The 20213-nt window shown below is 50.3% G+C and overlaps 1 protein-coding gene and 1 long non-coding RNA gene across 2 annotated transcripts in view; one reads left to right on the top strand and one right to left on the bottom strand.

Moving 5' to 3' along the window:
• The window catches only part of JPH3 (junctophilin 3), a 59254-nt gene extending 41918 nt beyond the window's left edge, over nucleotides 1–17336 (top strand). The window contains exons 5-6 of the mRNA XM_030023895.2: nucleotides 3066–3985; nucleotides 15241–17336. Coding sequence (XP_029879755.1) covers nucleotides 3066–3985; nucleotides 15241–15321 — 1001 coding nt within the window. The 3' untranslated portion in view covers nucleotides 15322–17336. The remainder of the gene's footprint in view (nucleotides 1–3065; nucleotides 3986–15240) is intronic.
• On the bottom strand, nucleotides 16470–19787 carry LOC115345375. The gene is made up of 4 exons (XR_003924801.2): nucleotides 18521–19787; nucleotides 18290–18396; nucleotides 17366–17616; nucleotides 16470–16587 (listed from the first exon to the last, which is right to left on the bottom strand). It is a non-coding gene; the product is annotated as an uncharacterized LOC115345375 (long non-coding RNA).
• Between the last annotated feature and the right edge of the window lie 426 nt (nucleotides 19788–20213).

Genomic DNA, 20213 nt, shown 5'->3' with positions numbered 1-20213 from the left:
GCTCCCGAATCCCATACGTGAGTCCTCAGGGGCATGGCAGCTCCCAAGGGGCATGTGCTCGGCTCTGAAGATGCCGCGGCTGGGCACGGCTGCCTCAATCCTGCTGGAAATCCAGATTTGGTGCTCCACATCCTCCTTCACGCTCTCACAACCGTTCTTCCAGGAACATCACGTGCTCCGCAACTAATTTTAGCTCGGAATAATTGTTGCACATCCTCGGGTGTTGAAAGCCGGCAAGACGGCACCGTGCATCTGTCGAGTTCCTCCGCAAGGAAACGCCTGTGTCCCCACAGGGCTCCGGGGCTGGAGAGGCAGCCGTGCCCCGGCATCGCCGGCCCCTGCTTGTCTGCGAGCCCCAGCCAGGGGCTGCAAAACTCAGGGAATTAACCCGTGGAGAGGCAGAATTAGCTCAGCTCGTTGCAGGTCTGGGTGGGGAAGATTTAGGATGAGAAGGTGCTTAATAACGTGGTCCCTGGCATGGGTCTCCAGGGTGAGGATGCTGGAGCGTCACTGGGCTTTCTTGCCTCCGTCGTGGGGCTCGGGGAACCGGGGGAGATTGGGGTTGGTGCTAAGGTGCAGGAGCAGCGGGTGTAGCGAGGCTGTGGCTGGTTGAAGATCGGCTTTGGGGTCATTGGAGCTGGTGAGAAGCTTTCAAGTCCCTGCAACTCCAGCAAGAGCCCTGGAGACCTGAGCTGGGGAAGCTCGGTCAAAGCCTGAGACAAACAGGGACACCCCAAGTCTTGGGTGAGCCCGCTTCAATAGCTGGCTTTAGAGCTTTCTGATATGAAGCCATTTATTCCCTCCCTGCCTCAGTTTCCCATCTGTGATATTGGAGGGTGGCTGGAACGGGAACATCTGAACAACAGCCCCAAAATCAGTCTGTGTGTTTCCCCAGAGACAGTTTTTCTGCATGAAAAGGGAGGGGGTGAACTCCACTTTTCTCCTTCACGACAATTTCCCACCAGTACAAGGATTGCTCAGGGGCCCCAGACAAATCCCAGGAGGTTCAGTCTCCCACAGACAAACAGGGACACAGGGAACGAACTAAGACTGAACAATCTGAGTGTTGTCCCAAAACACAAACAGAATTTTCTGTGGCAAATAATACAAAAAAATTGACAGTCATTAGAAGGCAATTTCCCATCGAGAAGGAAATTTCCAAGCAGCCTTGTTACTATTTACCTCCCCTGCAAGTGCTTCGATGGGGACATCCATCCCCACGCTCCCGGCATCCCCCGCACGTATCCGGACCACGGCATGGTGGGACGCGGGGACGGCTGCGGGCGAAGGCACATCCCGGCGGCAGCAGCTCCCCAAGAAGATGCGATAGAGAAAATTACTCAGCAGAAGTAGAGAGATTAGAGCAGGCGCTTCAGAGCATTTATTTTTAAACCATGGTAAGAAATTGAGTTCTTCCTTTCTGAGACTCATTTCTTGTCTAGCCATAGCAATTGCAATTAGATGCGTTTCAGGGGCATTAGGCAGTTAATATATTTATCAAATTATTCACGTAATTTAGCATGGCTTTAGCTGGGAACAACTATGCCTTGAGAGGGTAAAATGAGAATTAACCACTATTAGCTCGCACCCCCTTGAAATAATTTGGTGTTTCATCAGTGATTGGTAAGTTGCAGTTTTTTCTAAATGTCCGGCGAAGCGACATGTTTCTTGCCAGCAGGTCACCTCCAGCAGAAGACACTCAGCCGCTCTTGCAGTCCCTGTCCCCAAGGAGACAGTGTCTGGGGTGTGCTCTGGGCTCAAAGGGAGTGAAGTGCATTCAGCACGATGAAATTAGGATGCTGGTGTACGTTGTACTCGCGTAGCCCTGAGCATGCAGCCTTGCTCCTACCTAAACATGTGCGGCACGACCACCCGTGTGCTCTCCACCTCATCCAGCAAGCAGGGCTCAGTGGGGAAATGTCCGTGTCCTCCTTGTCTGTACGGGGCAGGAAAGCTGTTCGATGTATAGTTTGTGGGTTTTTTTCTTAATGGGAGGCTTGCGCATCTGCCCAGATGAGACCATCTCCCTGGGAAAACTCTGAGATGAGATTCCCCTTCTGTACCTCGCAGCTGCAAAGCCGATGTGTTTCCCATCCAGGGAGAGGTGTTGAAGGCTGTCGGCAGTGAGCCGGGCACGGGGTGATCCCAGCAGCTCCCAGTACACATGAGTGCGGGGCACGGGGTGAGCCGTGGGCTACCACCGGCTGCATCTCAGATTTCCCCTCTCGTGCCTGCAAACGGGGTTTGGAGCTGACGGAAAAAGGTGGCCAGATGGATGCCCCCAAAAAAGGTCAATGGACGGGGACATGACCCCCTTAGCGGGGTTAGACTGACTGCATGCACAGAGCAGGAATGGTGCCGTTGAGCAACGCAAGCTGCTTTCGAGCGGGGCTGCATGCTGCTGCATCCCCGCGACCTGCCAGGGAAAGCAGGGCTGTAGGCAGAGCGCAGGCAGGGCCCGAGCAGCTCTGCATCACGAGTGGCTTCCCCGCATTGCAACTATTGCAAGTCCTTTTACTTGCAGTACATACACAACGGTCTGCCACGCGTGAACCCAAGCAAGCAGGGTGCCCACCGGCAGCAGGGGCGGCCAGAACTGCGGGGGCTAAAGGAGCAGCCGCCCTTGAGCCTGTTTGAATCAGCTGGAAATGAGAGCCACGGTGGTGCTGGGGGGGGGTTCTAAAAGGACTGGTAGCCCTTGGGTTAACAGCAGTGGAGAAACACAACCTTAGTGCAGAATGCCTCTGTCTTGACAACGCCGGTGGCTGATGCCAAACCGTTTCGTGTGCCGGGCTGCAGCCGCTTGCACCGCACTGCTCTGCGGATGCTGGGGGTGATAGCGGGTTCGGTGTAAAACCGGCGATGCCTTTTCTCTCGATCTAGTAGCAGAAGCCGTTTATTGTGCTACGCTGCTGCTGTCCTGCTCTTGCCCCGCGGTCCCCCTGCCTTCCAACACTCTCAGCCCTATTCTTTGCCGTGAAAAACCTGGTGGGCGCCCGCAGAATAGAAATAATCCTGTTGCATTTCTCTCCCTCTCTCTTTTCTCTTAACGACTACACAAAAAGGGCTCGAATGCCAGAGACCGAAGCGCCAGAACTCGAGCGATGACATTGAGGTCCTCTCCACCGGGACACCTCTCCAACAAGAGAGTCCGGAGCTGTACCGCAAAGGGACCACCCCGTCCGACCTGACTCCCGATGACAGCCCGCTGCAGAGCTTCCCTGCCAGTCCCTCCTCCACGCCGCCCCTGGGTCCTTCCTGCAGGAACAAGAGCGCTCACTTCTCCAGGCAGGTCTCGGTGGACGAAGAGAGGGGTGGGGAGATCCAGATGTTGCTGGAGGGACGCGGCGGGGATTACTTGCGACCCAACAGCTGGAGCGAAGAGAAGGTCGGTGGGACTCGCGGCGTGAGAAGCGGGACGCTGCGCAGCGGTCAGCTGGGGTCAGCCTCCGTCCCTGAAGACTACAGAGGTCGGAGCGGAGGACACAAACATTCGGCCTCCAACCACAAGCAAAGAGAGAGGTGGACAGATTCCCCAGCCACGGTTTCATGGACTTCCCACCACAGGTCCCACAACCACAGCTCAGGGAGCTCCAAACTGCTTGAGCTAGACGAGGAGAAGATGAGCAATTACGAGATGGAGATGAAGCCCCTCATGAGGATGGATTCTTATATGCAAGAGATTCACACCCAAAAAAGACACTATAGCAAAGGGGGACCCTGCAGGAGCATGGCTGACGACCACCGCGGGGAAGAGCGGGGCTTCGGGGTTCAGAGACTGAGGTCTAAGTCCCAGAACAAAGAGAATTTCAGGCCAGCTTCCTCTGCCGAGCCCACAGTGCAGAAACTGGAAAACCTGAGATTCGGGGACAAAGCTGAACCTCGGCTACTAAGGTGGGACTTAACCTTCTCCCCGCCACAGAAATCCTTACCTGTTGCACTAGAATCCGAAGAGGACAATGGGGATGCGCTCAAATCCAGTACGGTAAGTAGGAGAAATTGTGTGTTGAAATCTGGCCGAGGAACCCGGTGCAGAGCCGTTGTGGTCCTGCAGCGGAGCGGAAAGGAAGGTTGCTCTGCCGGCAGAGCTGACCCCTGAATTACCGTGGGTTTGTGCCTTGAATCCCCCCTCCTCCCTTCTCCCAACCTGCATAATAGCATGTGCTGGAAGTTGGTGTGGCGTTTTCTCCGCAGACTGTCTTGGTGGGAATAGCAGGTTTTTCACCGGAGGATGTGAGCAGCAAGTTTGAGTTTGTTATGCAACCCAGCCCCGGGGCCAGCAATAACAATACATTATTATTAATAATACATTATTGCTGGGATTTTGAGCATTCACCTGGTGGAAAAGCTGCAGGAGTAGGCGAGGTGTTGGTGACGCTTCCTTGTGGTTCGGTTATGGCAACAGAACGTCACGCTGGCCCGAGAGCGTGGTGGGACCCCGTTGCAACGTCAGTGCTTAAATCCTGGTAGCTGGGCATTGCGTCAACCAGCAGCGGCTCTCCGTCCCCCTGCCGCTATGTGACGGCACTGTCTGTTGAAGCAATGGCCTTGCCACCGCGTTGTACTGGAGACCTGACCCAGGTGGAGGAGGGAACCACGGTCACGGAGCAAAGGGATTGCATTCCTGAGCTGGCCGCTGCTCAGGTTTCCCTGTACTGATCTGCACGATGCGATACAGCTTAGGGGTTTTTTTGGTGTGTGGATGCTGCTGAGCCAGGAGGGGGTACGGGCCCCTCAGTGGGGGGGATGCGATGCAAAAGGGTCTCAGCAAACTGCAGACAAGAGGATGCAATACCCAGGAAGGGAAAGCAACAGGCAAGTACAGCAAGGGTAGTGGGCTAGCCAGGAGCTTAGCAGATCAGGGTCACATAGCAGATTACAGCCAAACATCAGTCAATATTACTATGAGGAGCACAAGCACGCTTTCTAAGCAGGACCATAGCTTGTGGGACTTGGAGGATAACCGCTCGTGAGACATCCAGTCCCGGGCTCCTCGTTTTGGGAGAGACAAGGATGCATTGGGCATTAACAACAGGCTGCTGGGAAGAGACAGAGAGGCTAGAGAAGAGGAGAAAGAGCGGTCTTCAAACACATAAAACAGGTGCTGCAAAGTGGAAGGGAATAATCTGTTCTCGATGAACACAATTAATGGGCTTAAATTCAAGCATTAGAGGCAGTGGTTAGCCGTTTGCCATTACTAGTGAGTTGAGGGCTGGAATAAATTGCCTGGAGAGGCCGTGGTGGCTGGGAGGGAGGAGGTGGTCTAAGACCCGGTTGGACATCTGCAGCTCGGTTCAAACTTGGACAGAGCTGAACCTGCCCTGGGAGAAGGCTGAGCTGTGTGATTTTCAGGTCCTTTCCAGCCCTGTTTTTTGGTGATTCCCAGACTTATCATTGAGATCAGCTTCCTCACTTGTTCTCCCTGTTGGTTTGGCATTGCTAGGAGAGGTGATGGGGGTCTGGTGGGAGCGGTTGGGGAAGCCACCACCGCTCCAAATTGCCCCTTGGCGAGTCAGTGCCAAACACAGGGCAGGGCTGGAGGGGTCCCGTGCTGCTGGGTGTCCCACAGCCAGGCCAGACCTACGCAGGAGAAACAGAAAATCTGTAACTCCCAGGTGGTGACATCGCAGGCTCTGGCAGAAGAAAGGAGCTAAATCTCCCTGTCAAGGTAGCAGAAGATGATGCTTGGTTGTTTGAGAGGCAGGGATCATGAAACTGAAATGACATTTGTCAGTCACGCCCAAAGTTTGGGCTAGAGGCATCGTGCTCTGTAACGCATGATTACTGTCGCCGTACCTACAGCATCCCCGCTCCTCCGGCAGAGCGAAGGGGTCGGCACCTGCGGCCAAGGGACGAGAGCGAACGGGTGGGAGAGAGGAGGCAGCGATGGCATCTGCAGCCCGTGAGCAGCCGGGATGCGGGAAGGACTAAACTACAGATCTGCCACAGCTTCCCTGCTGTGGCTGTAGATAAATCACCCCCCCACACACACATACAGCCCTGTAGCTTTCTGGCTTCCTATTCATCTTGCAAACTTCGGCGCAGGCTCGAAAGCACCCACACAGCATTTAAGAAGAGCTGAACACAGTGTGTTTGCCAGTGGACTGCACCGTAGGACGCGTCTTGCCAGTCCAGAAAAAAAAAAAAGAGCTCCAAGGAAGGCAGCCCTGAGCACACTCCACTGAGCAAACGACCATCACCCAGGCCAGCCCGGGCTGTCCTTACCTGCTAGCACAGATGCCTGTGAAGCACTAGAGAAATGACAGGCAGCATTAGGAGCCTGTCAGGCTTTCAGAGGGGAAAAGCAGCAGCAGTAATTGCACGGACGTCAACGCTGTTGAAGTCTGTGGGACTCCCAGATGGTCCAGCACCTTCGATAACGTGACCTCATGCGGCAGCAGGGAGCTGGGAGAGCCACGGGTCCCGAAGGAGGAATGAAACCACCATTTCTCCTCGCTGAGAGCCAGGCATTCCTCGGGGACATCGCTGGCACAGGCTGTCCCGCTGTCTTTCCCCAGCCAGCCCAAGTCAGACACGCTGCCGAGGCTCCCACCTCCCAGGCAGAGCCCAGCCTGCACGCTGAAGCCATCATACCTAAACCTCCCGCCCGGGGAGCAGGGCTTGAGCTGCAACACCGGAGGTAAATAGCCACTAATGCAACATACCATTAATGGCTATTTTGAGTGAATCCCAGGCACTAACGAAGGTGCATGGAAAGGCGCACAGAGAAGCCATTAGGATGCACATCATACTTTTTAAGTGCTGTAGCTGTGAAGCAGCATGTTCAGTTTTCTCACATTCATAACCGAGGGTGGAACAGATGGCGAAGGTTTGGGAGGAAGCTAATGTAATACAGAGGAAGAGATAATATGTGGATTTAAATAACCTACAATGCCAGCAACAATTTGTTCTAGCAAGAATTGCACTGTGCTAGCAGGGTTTTGTTCCAGTGGCCTGGCAGGGAGGGGGGTGGTCGGACAGGGGGAGAAGGAGGTGTAGGAGAAGAACGGGAGGTGCAGTGATTTGTGTTCCAACCTCCTGCCTAATGCCGTGACCTTGCCTGCACCTCCCATCAAGGATCTCAAAGCATTTCAAACTTCGGTGAGCGTAGCGAGTCCCTGAGGAAGAGGAGTGGAAGGCAGAGGGGGAAGGATTTAGCCCACGGTCCCCACATCCACCTCCCTCTGTGCACGCTCAGTGACACGGGACGCTCGCATGCTCAGTCCCGCAAAAAAAAAAAAAAAAAAAACCCCACAGCATCCCGCTCATGCTCCAGATCTTTTCGCGCGGAACGAAGGCTCCCCAACTTCCCCACGGCCCCGTTTCTCATGCGAGCCTGAAATACCCCTCCTCTTCCGACTCCCAGCAGCTCGCCTCCAGCGTGCAGGCGAACCGCAGCTCCCGGGAAGGGCCGGCTGTGCGCACGCGTGTGCGTGCACGCGTATGTGCCCACGCCGTTTCAGCTTGCATGACAGCCTGCTTCCCTGTGATCCACAGCACTGCCATCTGTGAAGCTGCTCGCTGAAAAGGGCATTTCTCATCTCCCAGACAGCTGGGCTGTTTCACAAAGGTGCCTGCCAATGAACGGGAAGGATGCTCTTAGCTGAGGAGGGCTATTTTTGCCCTACCTGGAGCATCCCTGCGCAGAACGGCGGTCACCCTCACAGGTTAGCTTGTTTTAGAAATAATCTGCCATAAATCAGCTCTATACACGCCATCAATGAGCCCGGTGAGTTGGCTCTGCGTTGGAGTGTCAGCTCCAGCTTCAAGAGCAAGCACACCTCTGGCAGTGCTCGCGGGAACGGAATGGGGATGCAGGTCTTGCAAAAATGCAGTCTTAAAATTATCACTTCTCTCCCCACACCTCTTGATTTCTGTCTTAGAAATGAGGCTGGAGCAGCTGGGGGGGGGTCCCTTGGTGCCCAGCCTCTTGCCATGTGTGCCCAGGTGGGGATGCAGTCCTCTGCAGAGGAGTCAGATGTATAGGTTGCTGTATGAGCTACAGGAACTTTGTTCTTCTCATTCATTTTTCACCAGTCCCTTAAAAAGAGGCTCCCAGAATCACCCTTCATTAGGGCTGCACATTAGTAATTGAAAGTTGCTCTTATAAAGGTCATTTCTTGAGGCCACCGCTCAATAACATTGATGAAATTCACTGCTGCTTGGTGTTCACTATCAGGGGACTTTGGGGTTTCAGGGTCATGAAGCCGGCGCTACAGTCATACAAACGCTTTAAAATTACATTTAAAGTCACCTGATCTCTCCGTGTCTCTGTGTGCACTGACCCCTGCACGCACAGAACAAACTCACATCAATTGTCATCGTTCGGCCAGATGAAAACGGAAACCAACGCGCCAGGACCGGTGTCGGTGTTGTCGGATTAAGGGACTTATATGAACGTCATCGGCCTTTCTGGCCTTAAAGGCCCACGAGACGCAAAGCTCAAGCCTGTGCCTGAATGCTTCACAGGTTCCTAGAGCCTTTGAGAAGATCTAAAATGGGAAAGGAAAAAAGGAAGTGTTGAGACACTGGAAAGGTAAAGAGGCTTTCTAAAATGCCAGCAACCCTTTTATCCATCAGCACAAAACACATCACATTTTTAGGGTTAGGGAAAAAAAAAAAAAAGAATATATCTCCTTTTCTGCAGGTGCTGAACATCTGCAGTTTCTAAAAGGGAAAAGAAGTGTTTTAGGCACAGAGGTCCTCAGCATGCCTGCGAGAAGGGCCAGTATTCAGGCACGAACGGAGCCTGATTCATCTGCCTGTCCTCATTTAGCAGGAGCAATCACAGACATTTAGATGAAGACTTCTAGGGACATGTTGTAGTCTCACTAAAGGCACCCTGGAGATGCGAGTAGGCTAGAGACTTGGCCCTTTAAAATCCCCCTGTCTCATCTCATCGAGAAAGCGCGACGGTAGGGCAGCAGCCAAAAAAAAACCCACCCCAGCCACCCCTGACATTTTCTTCCATTGTCACATGCTGTCGGATAAAATCTCAGTGCTCTCAGCTGTTTGCTAACGGTACTGCTTCTTAGTGCAAACAAAGCAGGGAAAACGGTTGCAGCAAATGGAGTTTGCAAGGCATCTGCTGGGTTGGGGATCTCGGAGAGACCCCCTTGTCACCTCCAGGTACCCGCCGGGGAGGCGGGGAGGGATTCCAGCAGCTGCAGCATCTTCCTCGCTCGCTTTCTGTGCGAGGGGCGTTATTTTCCATCAAGATATTCTGAGCAGGTTTCGTTGTCGCTGGGGAAAGTGAGGAGGAGGCAGCCAATCTGCAAATCAGCGCAGGGCTCTGCCGGAGCGTGCCGTGCAGCCGGAGAGGGAGGGTACCCGGGCAGGGGGCTCAGCCCAGGCTTTGATGGAGCAAGGTGGGCTGGGATGGAACGCGGCAACTCGCCCCAGAAGTGGTACCTCCCTGCCGATGCGGGTGACGGATGCTCCCTTTTCCAGCAGCTGTGGGGTTATTCTTGAAGGGATTGACCTCGAGGTGGAGCATTTCCTTCAGAAAAGTTAGGCACCTTTAGCCCTAAAGAGTGTAAAATGAGATAAAAGTAAGAGCTGGCGGTTTCCTCTGTCCCGAACGGGCACCCGCTGTTTGAATTTTGAAGCTTCACCTGCATCTCGGTCGGGGCTCGATGGCGTACACAGAGATGCTCCCGTCTGTCTGCCTTTGGACCAGACTGCTGGCAAAGGGGCCTGGGGACTTTGCTGTGGTTAGCCTCCTTGGGACTAAACCCTGTGGTCCTCTCAGTCTTCCCGCTTCAGGTTTTTCCCTCTGGTTTTTTTTTTCCCCATCAGGAGCCTTCCCCAGGTCTCCTTACACAGGCATGTCTGCATTTTCCTTATTTCTCTCGTTTCAGTCAAACAAGTTGAAACCCCAATCCCAAATGGCCGTGGCACGTACGCATGTCCGTACAAGTACAAGCTATAATTACATGGGAATAAGGAGGAGGATCAGTCCTGCAGACACCCGCTTGCCGTCACACCTCTAGAGATGAGCCAGGTCTGAGCATCGCTGCAGGGGCTGCAGCGTGCACGGGAAGAGCCGTCACATGCACAAAGCAAACGGTTTGGGGGATGTCTCTTTTTAAAACAAATAATAATCAGAAACCGTTCTTCCTGTAATCTCTTTCATGTATAGACATCGCAGGCATTACTTGTAACAACACGAGGTAAATAACGTTCAGAGAAAAATGTGATGTTTAACTTGACAGGGTCCTTTTAAACCCTTTTAATCTCAGGGGCCCTTTGATGTACCTGAAGACAGCACCTCGCTGACTTTGCTCCTGTCATCCAGGATTCATTTTAGGGTTTTGGGCCCAGCTCCACATCTTCTAGCTTTGAAATGTTGGGGTCAAATGCCAGGTTTTGACCGCACGAGAACCAAAAATCTTAAAAACATACATACAGTGCCAAACATACAGCTCAATCCGGCTACGCAGGCACCTGTACCGTGAGGACTGAACCAGAGGTGACAAAACAGTTCATTAAGAGACACCATCTCGGGATGGTTCACTTTAGCCACCTTTTTCTGCAGAAGCAGGTTTTTCCATACCACCGACTCAGTTGCACGCTGGTATCAAGCGCCCGTTCCTCTTACACGGGCACATTCAGCATCTCCTGGGCTCCCTTCCTCGAGTCACGGGAGATGCTGTAATAACACTGGAGAAAGCAAAGTGAATCCCTTATGTTTCTTTTGCTAAATGCTCCTTAACCGTTTCACAGCAGCCTGTTCCTGGCAATTATGTGACAATTCAGCACAAATGTCACAGAGCTGCTAAGTTTTCAGCACTTTCCGCAATGCTGAGGCTGAAAAACAATGCATATATATTTTTTGCTGATCCAAGTCCTTAGTAATTACACTTAATAGATCCCAGAGGGATTCCTAGGTAACCTTCACTATGGTTTCCATGGCAGAGAGGCAGAGCTTGTACCCTGCGATAACAGATAATAATGGATTGTTAATGCTTAAATTAATTATGCTACAATTGTAGTTGTAAACCAGCTGTCCCTCGTATTCCCAGTAAGACTCCTGAGTTGCTACACAACAGTTAAAGGATAAAACCAAACAGGACAGAGGGGCAGAAACGGTGGTGCTCGGCTGCAGCCACCATCAGAGCTGGTGGGTGCCCAAAAACCACAGGCTGGAAGAAAACTTCACTCATTACTTCTACAGCTACAATTACTATTATTACTCCTGTGCCGTAACAAGAGTTTATTCACATTTTAGTCTTTCCATGGGTTTGGGTCTACGTTCCAGCTCTCTAAACTTTGGTGGAAATCTTAAAAGTCCTTGGAGACTATCCCTGTTGATACAGAAGGACCCTTTTGCCTAGCTGATACTGGTGTACGTTGCCCATCCTTGGCAGATGTTTTCCTCCTCCTGTGAAGGAGTCCAGGGATCTTATTATAAAAAATAAAAACAAAAAATCCCAGCCCCAGAGCTGCCTTGTTTTGCTGATGAAATTTGCCATCACCCAGTGTGCTGGATGATGCTTAGGCGCACCAGAGCTTGATTTAATTCTTCCTTTCCTGGAGCCAGGCTGGTAACCATTCTGGGTGGAATTCATCTCACGTCACTTGGTCTACAGACAGCCTAGATGGTTAGCGCAGACTAGATGTCTAACATTTAGACAGCTAAAATTGGGTGAGAGGACGCTGCCAACTGGCATCTGCTTCCCAGTAAAGCAGGTTCTGGACTTGCGGGCACTGTGCTGGGAGGCAGCACGGCGTTTCGCAGCGGAGCCCCGTCTCCTGAATGACAGGCAGGGTAGTTTAAACAAATCTCTGCAGTTCCTGACGGCCTGCTTTAGCACTACTATTTCAGGGCTAAAGAGAGTGTTGTAGCTTTTTTTTTTTTTAAAAAAAAAAAGATAAAAAAGAAAAGCTTTGCGGGTTGCTTACTGTCTTTGACACACAAACCCCACGCTCAGAAAATCAGCTCAACCTCTGGCTTTGTAGCACCCCAGAGCCTGCGATACCGCTGGCCTCGGGGATTTCTTTGGGCTTCTCTAAGTCTCAAGGAGGCCAAAGATGAGATAAAGCACCACCGAAGTATTAAAGCAATATGCAAAGTTGCAAACCAAGGGCTATGCCTCTTCTTTCTAGAAGTGGGTGGCTCACGTTGGAGGGCTAGCATGTGGCGTGAAGAAAAGCTGCTAGTTCTAAAATGCTGGCTGTAGCTGCAGTAAAAGGGAGTTCACTGACCTATTGCCAGGCTGGGCTCAGCAAAACATCTCTTCCAAAGCACAAACCCAGCAGTGATTCATCTTCTGCCCGGGCACCGAGCAGGAGTCGCTTCTTAGGAAGAGATGACACATATCCCAGGACATCCTTGCCATCAAAGGGGAGAAGGGCAAGCGTTTCCTCTGAGCAGAGGTTAAGGCACAAAGACCTTACAAGTTAGAAATAAGCCAGACATAAGCATTTAGAAGTGCAGCAGGATTCATAATTGGAGCTAAAACAGAAGCTTCAGAGTCGCAAAGCTGCTTATCCACCAGCTGCCACAGGCAGGACTCCAGCCCCTGCCAAGATGCGCCGGCGTCTCACCGGGGGGGAGCAGCCGTACCTGCGACTGCTGCGTGGAGAGCCCTTGTCGGAGTTAGCACGGGGAAGAGGGTGTTAAGAAGAGGGAACTGTAAAAAGGAAGCAGAATTCGGAGGTTGTCAGACAGTCGGATTTGAGCTGTTCAGTTTGCAGAGACCCCCTCCCCTCCCTGATCATCCTATTTCTGGGATGCTTTTGCTGGCAAATGTGGAAGACCCCGCATATGCGGTGGCAAAGCAAGCATTTTCTCCTGCCTGTATGTTGAAGAGGGGATGCAGGATGCAAATAGGTGCAGACTGAACCAGGGAGCTGAGCAAAACATTCGTGCACGGGAATCCAGTTGCTGCTGATATAAGTGGGTAGGTGCACGTTGCTTAGTTTGTTGACTCCCCCCATTTTTCTAGATGAGGGCATGACTTTGATGTACTGGTGTATAAATGAAGGGTGTGCTCCCTCCCTGGACACCATCCCCTCAGCATCATCTGAACACTAGTACCGCAGTGTTGCGATGTCGGTACGTCCAACAGGTCCAACCCAAAGTGTCCGTGTTTGCGAGGGTAAAGCTCAAAACACCAGGGAATTAAGAAGCAGCCAGTCCTGCTCTGTGCCTTTTGTCAGGGAGGAGAAAGCAGCCTCCAGATTATCCTGGGCTCGCGTCAGCTGGTATACAACTTTATTTCCTTCATGGTGTTGAAACGATCTAGTAGTCTGAGCAGAGCAGGGGCAGAAATGGTCGCCGCATCTTTGGCAAGGGAAATCAAATGGCGAGTGGACCAAGGCTAATGGAAGTGCGAGAGAGAGCAGTTAAGTCCTCCCCTGGCTGCGAGGTGGAGGGAACCAAGTGCATTTTGTGTCTCTGTGGTGCCCTGCCAACAGAAACAATGACAGTGATAATCACTTGCAATCTGTTATTATATTAACACGAGCTCAAAAATCGTAAAACCCAATAATCTTCTGAAATGAAGCTAAACCCCCCAAATGTAAATAACACACCGCAACGCAGTCCTTGGCAGCGGCAAGGCCGGGGAGGGGGGAGAGGAATGGCAACAGGGGGGTGGTTTCTGCCTTTGAAAGGCTTTGCGTGGTGCAGGCGGAGAGATTTGCTGGAAGCAGTCAGGCGTGGATACCTGGCTGCCAGGAGAGGCTCTCCGCAATCCCTCCATTTGGTTGGCTTCCTTTGACCCTGTTGCTAAGCTACAAATATGCCTTTCCAGCAAGCTCCAGCATCCTCGCTCCCACCCACTCCCAAATGCGAACTGAATCAGCCTGCTCAGAAGAGAAACAATCTCTGGCCAGCAAGGAGCTTTTTCTTTTTTTTTTTTTTTTTTGCTTTTCTTCCCAGCAGCTCGGCAGAGTGGTACAAGGACTTGCTTAGAAAGGGCACCCACCCCTGCCCCATGCCAACCCAACAGCTTTGTTACGAGGACAGGAGCATAGAGAAAAGCATTTGTACCATTCCAGGCGATTAAAGCTGGCACGGCTCCGTTGCAGCAAGAATAGACGAGGATACCAGCTACTCCGGGAAATAGCTACCACCTACCTGCACACACGCTTGCTCACCCTGATGCCAGCCACGTTAACACTTTAGGACAGCAAATGTTTTATGGCAGGGACGAGGTGGCAGGGTGGATGTTTTTCTGACCGGTGTTCTGCAGAAAGATGCGTTGGAGGCTTGTCTGCAGTCCTGACGTTGAGTGGTCTTCTTCCCATCATTCCTGGGATGCTAATAGGGTCCAACAGCCCCAACCTCATCAGCTCCAACACAAGTTGTGCGGGCTGCCTTTATGCTCGGTGGAAAGTAATGGACGCTTCTGGGGAGCGCTTCAATCCAGCCGACGGTGGGTGTCTGACACGGGCCAGCTGCGAAGTGAGTTGCTGCAGTGGTTTCCACATAGTCCCCAGAGCTTAATTTGGTCCCTATAAACCTCAGGAAAGGTTATTAGAGCTTTCCCAAAATGTTGCCTTAACACAGACCGCCATATGCTGCCCTGACTTTTGCCGTTATCAGGATAACTGTACAAGCAATAATGTTTATTGGGAAATCTCCTTTGAAGACTCCTCCAAACCATCCCCAAACAACTATATGATCCAATACAATCTTTTTTTTTTTCTTTTTTTTTTTTTCCCCTTTTCATTGACCACCCCGGCTAAGCAACCGATTTTAGTTTTTCTTTTAAAGCCAGATTTCCTATATGCACGACATGGGGGAGTCCATGTGCAACTGCTGTCTTAATCGATGGGTCTGGCAGGTGTGCATCCAGGTCTTTGCTTGGCAGACGCTGGGTCCGGGGCTCGCATTGGGACTTACGTGCCATTTGTATCTGCTTTTGCAGAATCGGAGGGCTGCCTTAGGAGGACATTGTGCTTAGACGAAAGAGCTAGGGGTGACCTGTTTATTGTCACAGGGACGGAGGCAATAGATGTGGGTTTAGTCCCTGCTTCTGCTGTTTGCTCACTTCTAAGGGGGAGATCTTTATTCACACCTTCCTCACTAAGGCAGCAGCCTGCAAAAATTCAGTGAGGGTTACCAAGCGCTTTGGGATCGTTTGCTGGAGGGTGTAAATCAGCTCGTCTGCAGCCCTGCCTGCCCGGCGATATCCCAGACCCAGCGCAGTGCCCGACCCCTGCTACAAGGCAACCTTAGACAGACTTTCAATGCTCGTTCTAACTCCTCTCCTTCTCTTTCTCTTCCAGGGCTCGGCTCCCATCCTGGTAGTCATGGTGATCTTACTAAATATTGGAGTCGCCATTTTGTTTATTAACTTTTTCATCTAATTCAAGACTGTCTTGTTTGCAAAAATAACAGTTACATGTATGAATGGGGGAAAAAAAACCAAACAACAACAAAAAGGGAAAAATCATAACTCGAACTGTCCTATGACAATTTCCAAGTCTTTTCACAGAAGAACAACAAACGATTGAGTCTCACTCACAGTTTGCCTTTTTTCCTGGGTAATGTTTTTTGGATTTTAGCCAAAATTCTTTGCTTGTATAACACTATGCTGTGTGGCATGGCAAAATGCTATCAACACTCTGCCCCCCCAACACTGGAAAGGATGAGAAGGAATCCCAACAAAATAAAACCTCATTTCCCTTCCCCTCACCCTCCAAAAATATATTCATAACAACAGTAATGAACCCCAAAATGGAGACTAGATGAGGGGACCATGGGGAGAGTTTGTCTGAAGTATGTACGGGTCCTGGGATGCTCCAGGCCAAGTTTCCCAGGGAAAATCCACAACAGCTTTAATGATAAAGTAAATGGGAGAGAAAAGCAAAATCAGGCTTTTCTTCCTTCTCCCTTCACAAATGGAGAAACGTTGCTGTAAGAAGGAGGAGAAGGAGCACGGGGAAGGCATGAACCCTGTCTAAGACGTGAAAGATGGGAGAAGGGCAACGGGCCCCATTTTGTTATTTGTTTTTAAAACAAAGCAGCAATTGGTGTTTTGCTAAATTTCTTGGGGCAGGGGGGGAAATAGGGAACACAAGGTGTGAGCAGCAGCCCCACCACCCTCCTGCCTTCACTCCTCCTCCCCAGGCTGCTCCCCACCCATGGCAAGGCTGGAAAACCACCCAGTGCTACTTTTAATTCACAGACAATTTCTCCTGGGTAAAAATGTGTACCCGGATTCCCCCAAAAAACTTGCAGGCACCTTCAGCAACACAAATTGAATAGCTGCTGGTCATCGTGCCGTGCTCGCCAACACACGACGAGCAGCATTACTTGGGCATCCCATCCCAAACATGTGCATGGACAGAGATGCCAGGGAGCGGACTGGTGGGGAGGGATCAGGCAGAGAGGGCTCAATTCTGATCCACTTAGGATAACAATAAAACAAAATAAAGCAAAATAAGATAAAACTGTTTTCCAAAGGCATCTGGGGAGGAGTACTGGAGCATGTCCCAGAGAGGAGGGAGAGGGTGGTGGGTTTGTCTCTTACATCTTGCTGTGGACTGTTTCAGACATCATGCTTGGGCTCTGAGCATGTAGTATTTTGCACTTTGTAATGCAGGATGTATATTCCAGCTTCCAACATGTCCCTGTAAAAAAAAAAAAAAAAAAAAAAAGAAAAAAAAAAGAAAAACAAAAAACCAAACATCATTGGCAATGGCAGCCTCTAAGGATGTATTATTTTCTTTTTTTTTTTTCTATGTCATTTAATTTGTTCGTTTATACCATCTTTGTAATATGCCTGCCTTGATTTTCTCCCCTCCCCTGTCCCCACTGATAATATGCATACTCATTAAAGATGCCGTATCCCTGTTCTAAGCTGTTATGGTCCCAATCACAAGAGTGTGGTCTTAGCTCAATTGCTTGGAAATGGCCGACATCCCCTCGCTTTTCAAAAATGACTGTACTGTTTCCTCCCCTCCCCATGCCGTCTTTCCCCGCCGTGGAGATCGGCTTTGCCGGTGATCCACCAGCACCAGGTACGGTTCAAATGGTTTGTTTGGGATTTGGTACATCCAGGGACCAAATTCCACCCTCAGTTCTACCCACTGCAGCTCCGTTCAACAGGAGAAGGGATGCAAGTGTGGCAGCAACCCGAGGGTGGGATGAAACCCATACACAGATATATTTGGGGGGGGGGGGGGGGGGGAAGGAGGGAAAAAAAAATCTTCCTCAACATTTCACATCCAGAGTTGTTGGGTACAGCCCTGACTTGTGGACTCAGCTTTGCTTTGCTTCTGTTTTAGCTGTTTCTCTGCTACCTTTTCAGCAGATTTCTTATTACACTGCACTGGATTGCTATATTTTTAACCAGAAATAAACTAAGGATTAGAGCATGTGCCAGTTAAATTCAGTTCTTTTCCTTACATGGTCTTATTCCCTCCTGTCGCAGTTTTTCTTCCTCTTTTTCTTCCTTTCCCTTTTCAGGCAGAGGGCTATGGGTGGACAGGGTAAACGATAACTGAAGGCAGCAAGACCCCAGTAGCTTTTTAATTTCATTTTCCACAGTAACTGTCCGTCGTCTTTGTACCTTTTCCTTTTTTTTTTTTTTTTTTTTCTTCCGTTTTTAACTTTTGGGTCCTTAGTCGTCTTTTTTACTCTTGAATGCTTGCTGCATACTTGAAACAAACCAAATAATACCATATTGTGATTGCAGCCCTAGGAACTCATCCATGTGTTTTGTAATCCTGGTTGCAACTCTTTGTAAAGACTCTCGAGGATGTTTTTGTACGTTCAAGTGCATGACACAAAGGTCCTGCCAGAAGCAGCTTAAACAGTTACATGCAAACACAGTAAGATATTTAGATATATATAAAACAGCACAAAAATGCCTCTTGTTATCCATCAAATAAAAGTCCTAGTGATTTCATGACTAGCTTTTTCACACTGGTGACCGACTAGTTATTCCTGCTCTTGCCCATGTACCAGCAGTTATGTACAAACACAAATGCAACTCCAATTTTTCATCTCTTTGTTCCATGGGATAAAACCTCAGTCGAGGTGAGGTTTGTTCAGTATGAAAGATAGCCGAAGACTAATATTCACTGGCTCCCAAACCACGTGTTTAAAAATAATGATTCCTTTATTAATCACAGGGAACTGAGCAATTTGTCTTAGTTCTGGGCTTTTCACATTTGCCCAAGGCCAGAAATAGTCTTGAGAAGTAGCCCAGAGAGAGAGGTAATTCAGTATATTTCCCTGCCTTATGAGCCCTGGATTCATGCATATCTACCTAAAGCACATTAAAATGTCTATCATCATGGCATATAAATCTGTGTAAATTGTCCGTACCTGCTGTTTTATGTCCACACTGACAGATGCATGTGAACAGCTGAAGGTTTATGTAATTTTTTTTAGGCTGTGATGGTATTATGTTCCCACAGCAGAACAAGCAGCACCTGAAACACAAGGAGGGGTTGGGGCTCAAGGAACCAGTCCACCTCCTGCCATCGCAGCAAAGCCATTGGGAAAAGGGGACCTGTCCCTCCCTGGGGACACCCAGGTCCTCCGGCCAGCCCCCACCTGTGTGAGCGATGGGCCGGTTCGACACCACATCTTTGGAGAAGGCAAGAAGGAAGGAATAAGAAAAATCCTCCGCCTGCTCGTGCCACGTCAGCTTCTCACCAGCCCATCTGGCGTCTGGTTTGCTTGTACCCGAGACCTAGATTCTCCGAGAGCGTTGGGACTCTCCAGGGCCTGATCTTTCACAGATACTGAGCTGTTGCAGCTTCTATTTACCTTGTGCGGAGTTATGAAGTACTGCTGGAAAAAAAAAAAAATCCAGACTGCAACAGAAGGGGAGGGGTGAGAGGAGAAATAATGTCATATCCATGATGGTCTTAATTGAAACCCAAGGACTAATTACATGTCCTGACAGGCTTTGCCAAGTTAAGGGAGGATGGAAAAGTAGGAATTTTTTAAAACTGTCATAGGGTGAGGTTGGCTCCAGAGATTTGTGCTAAAGCAGAACAGAGCAGAGGCCAGACTGGATCTCCCGCCCATGCTGCACAGCTTTGCTGCGCATGGGTAAATTGTTTGCACAGAAGATGGGCCTTGCAGGATCTTGACATGGTGGCAAGTTTTCCTGGCGTAGGGAAACTGGTTAACTCCTTGCACAGCCCCTAAATGAACTGCATCACTTGCCTATTGCTGACCTTCACAGCCAGGCTCCTTGACCAGCTCTCCACTGAAGACAACCCTGAGCACAGCAAGGACTGGATAACGTGCCTTTGAGTAACAGATCCACCAGGACTATGCTTCCCTCAGAGGCATTTCAAGCTCTTGAGTTCCTTTTATTGGTCTGTTTCAACTAATATTAACCCATAGGCACTTAGCTTCAGCACTACCACCAACCTGTTTTTCCTGCGTATGCATAATCACCTCATTACGTTTCAACAGGCAATGATACCCCACGGCTACTAATCAGTGCCCGAAGGTCTGAATAAGTAACTCGGATACATCGTGAGCTGTGTCCCTTCACTCGAAGCATCTCAGAGGTCATGCTCCGTAATGTTAAAGGAAACTTCGCTTTCTAGAAGTTGAGAGATGCCGAGTGTTGCCCAAAAGCTTTTGTTGGATGGATGGCTTAGAAATGGTGTGGTGGATTGCGCATTCCCCATCTGGAGGTGTCTAGATGTGTTTAGAGAGACTCACATTTATGCACAGGTGTTACTTGCTCAACTACGCTGCTACCTGGTAAACTCGCAATCCTTACCGTCTGCCTATTTCCTTTTATCCCCAATTTGGGTACACTATTAACAGCACTGATAGTCTAGCAAGGTTCAGGCTCTCTTACAGGCTCACTTGTTTTAACATCCAACAACATCCAACCCCTTCCCTCCTCCATAAGAGCAGCCACCCCCACCCCAGCAGCGCTGCATTTTGCTATCAGGTGTTCAGTCTTGTTGGAAGGGAGAGCTGCAAGAATTACTCCTGCAAGCAGTAGGAGCACTGCTCCCCAATCCCTTCAAGGTGGAGCACGTTTCAAAGCTCTCTTCTTGTTTGTCTGTAATGTTAAGTCACTGTGGGTTAGTGATGAAGGATGCTGCAGCTGTTGGGCCAGCAGCTGTTTCCCAGCAGAAGCTGAAGCATTTGATACGCTCCCATTCCCACTCCCCCATCCTTCAGAGACCTACATTTGTAAGAACATGTGTGTCTTTAGCCTTTCTGTCTTGCTGACAGACACAACGTGCCCAGGGCCGTTTAGTACTGGTTG

This window comes from Aquila chrysaetos, chromosome 9, assembly GCF_900496995.4.
Source record: "Aquila chrysaetos chrysaetos chromosome 9, bAquChr1.4, whole genome shotgun sequence".
NCBI classification, from domain to species: Eukaryota; Metazoa; Chordata; class Aves; order Accipitriformes; family Accipitridae; genus Aquila; species Aquila chrysaetos.
The sequence above is the reverse complement of the archived record's forward strand: the minus strand, read 5'-3'. Positions and strand labels throughout refer to the sequence as shown.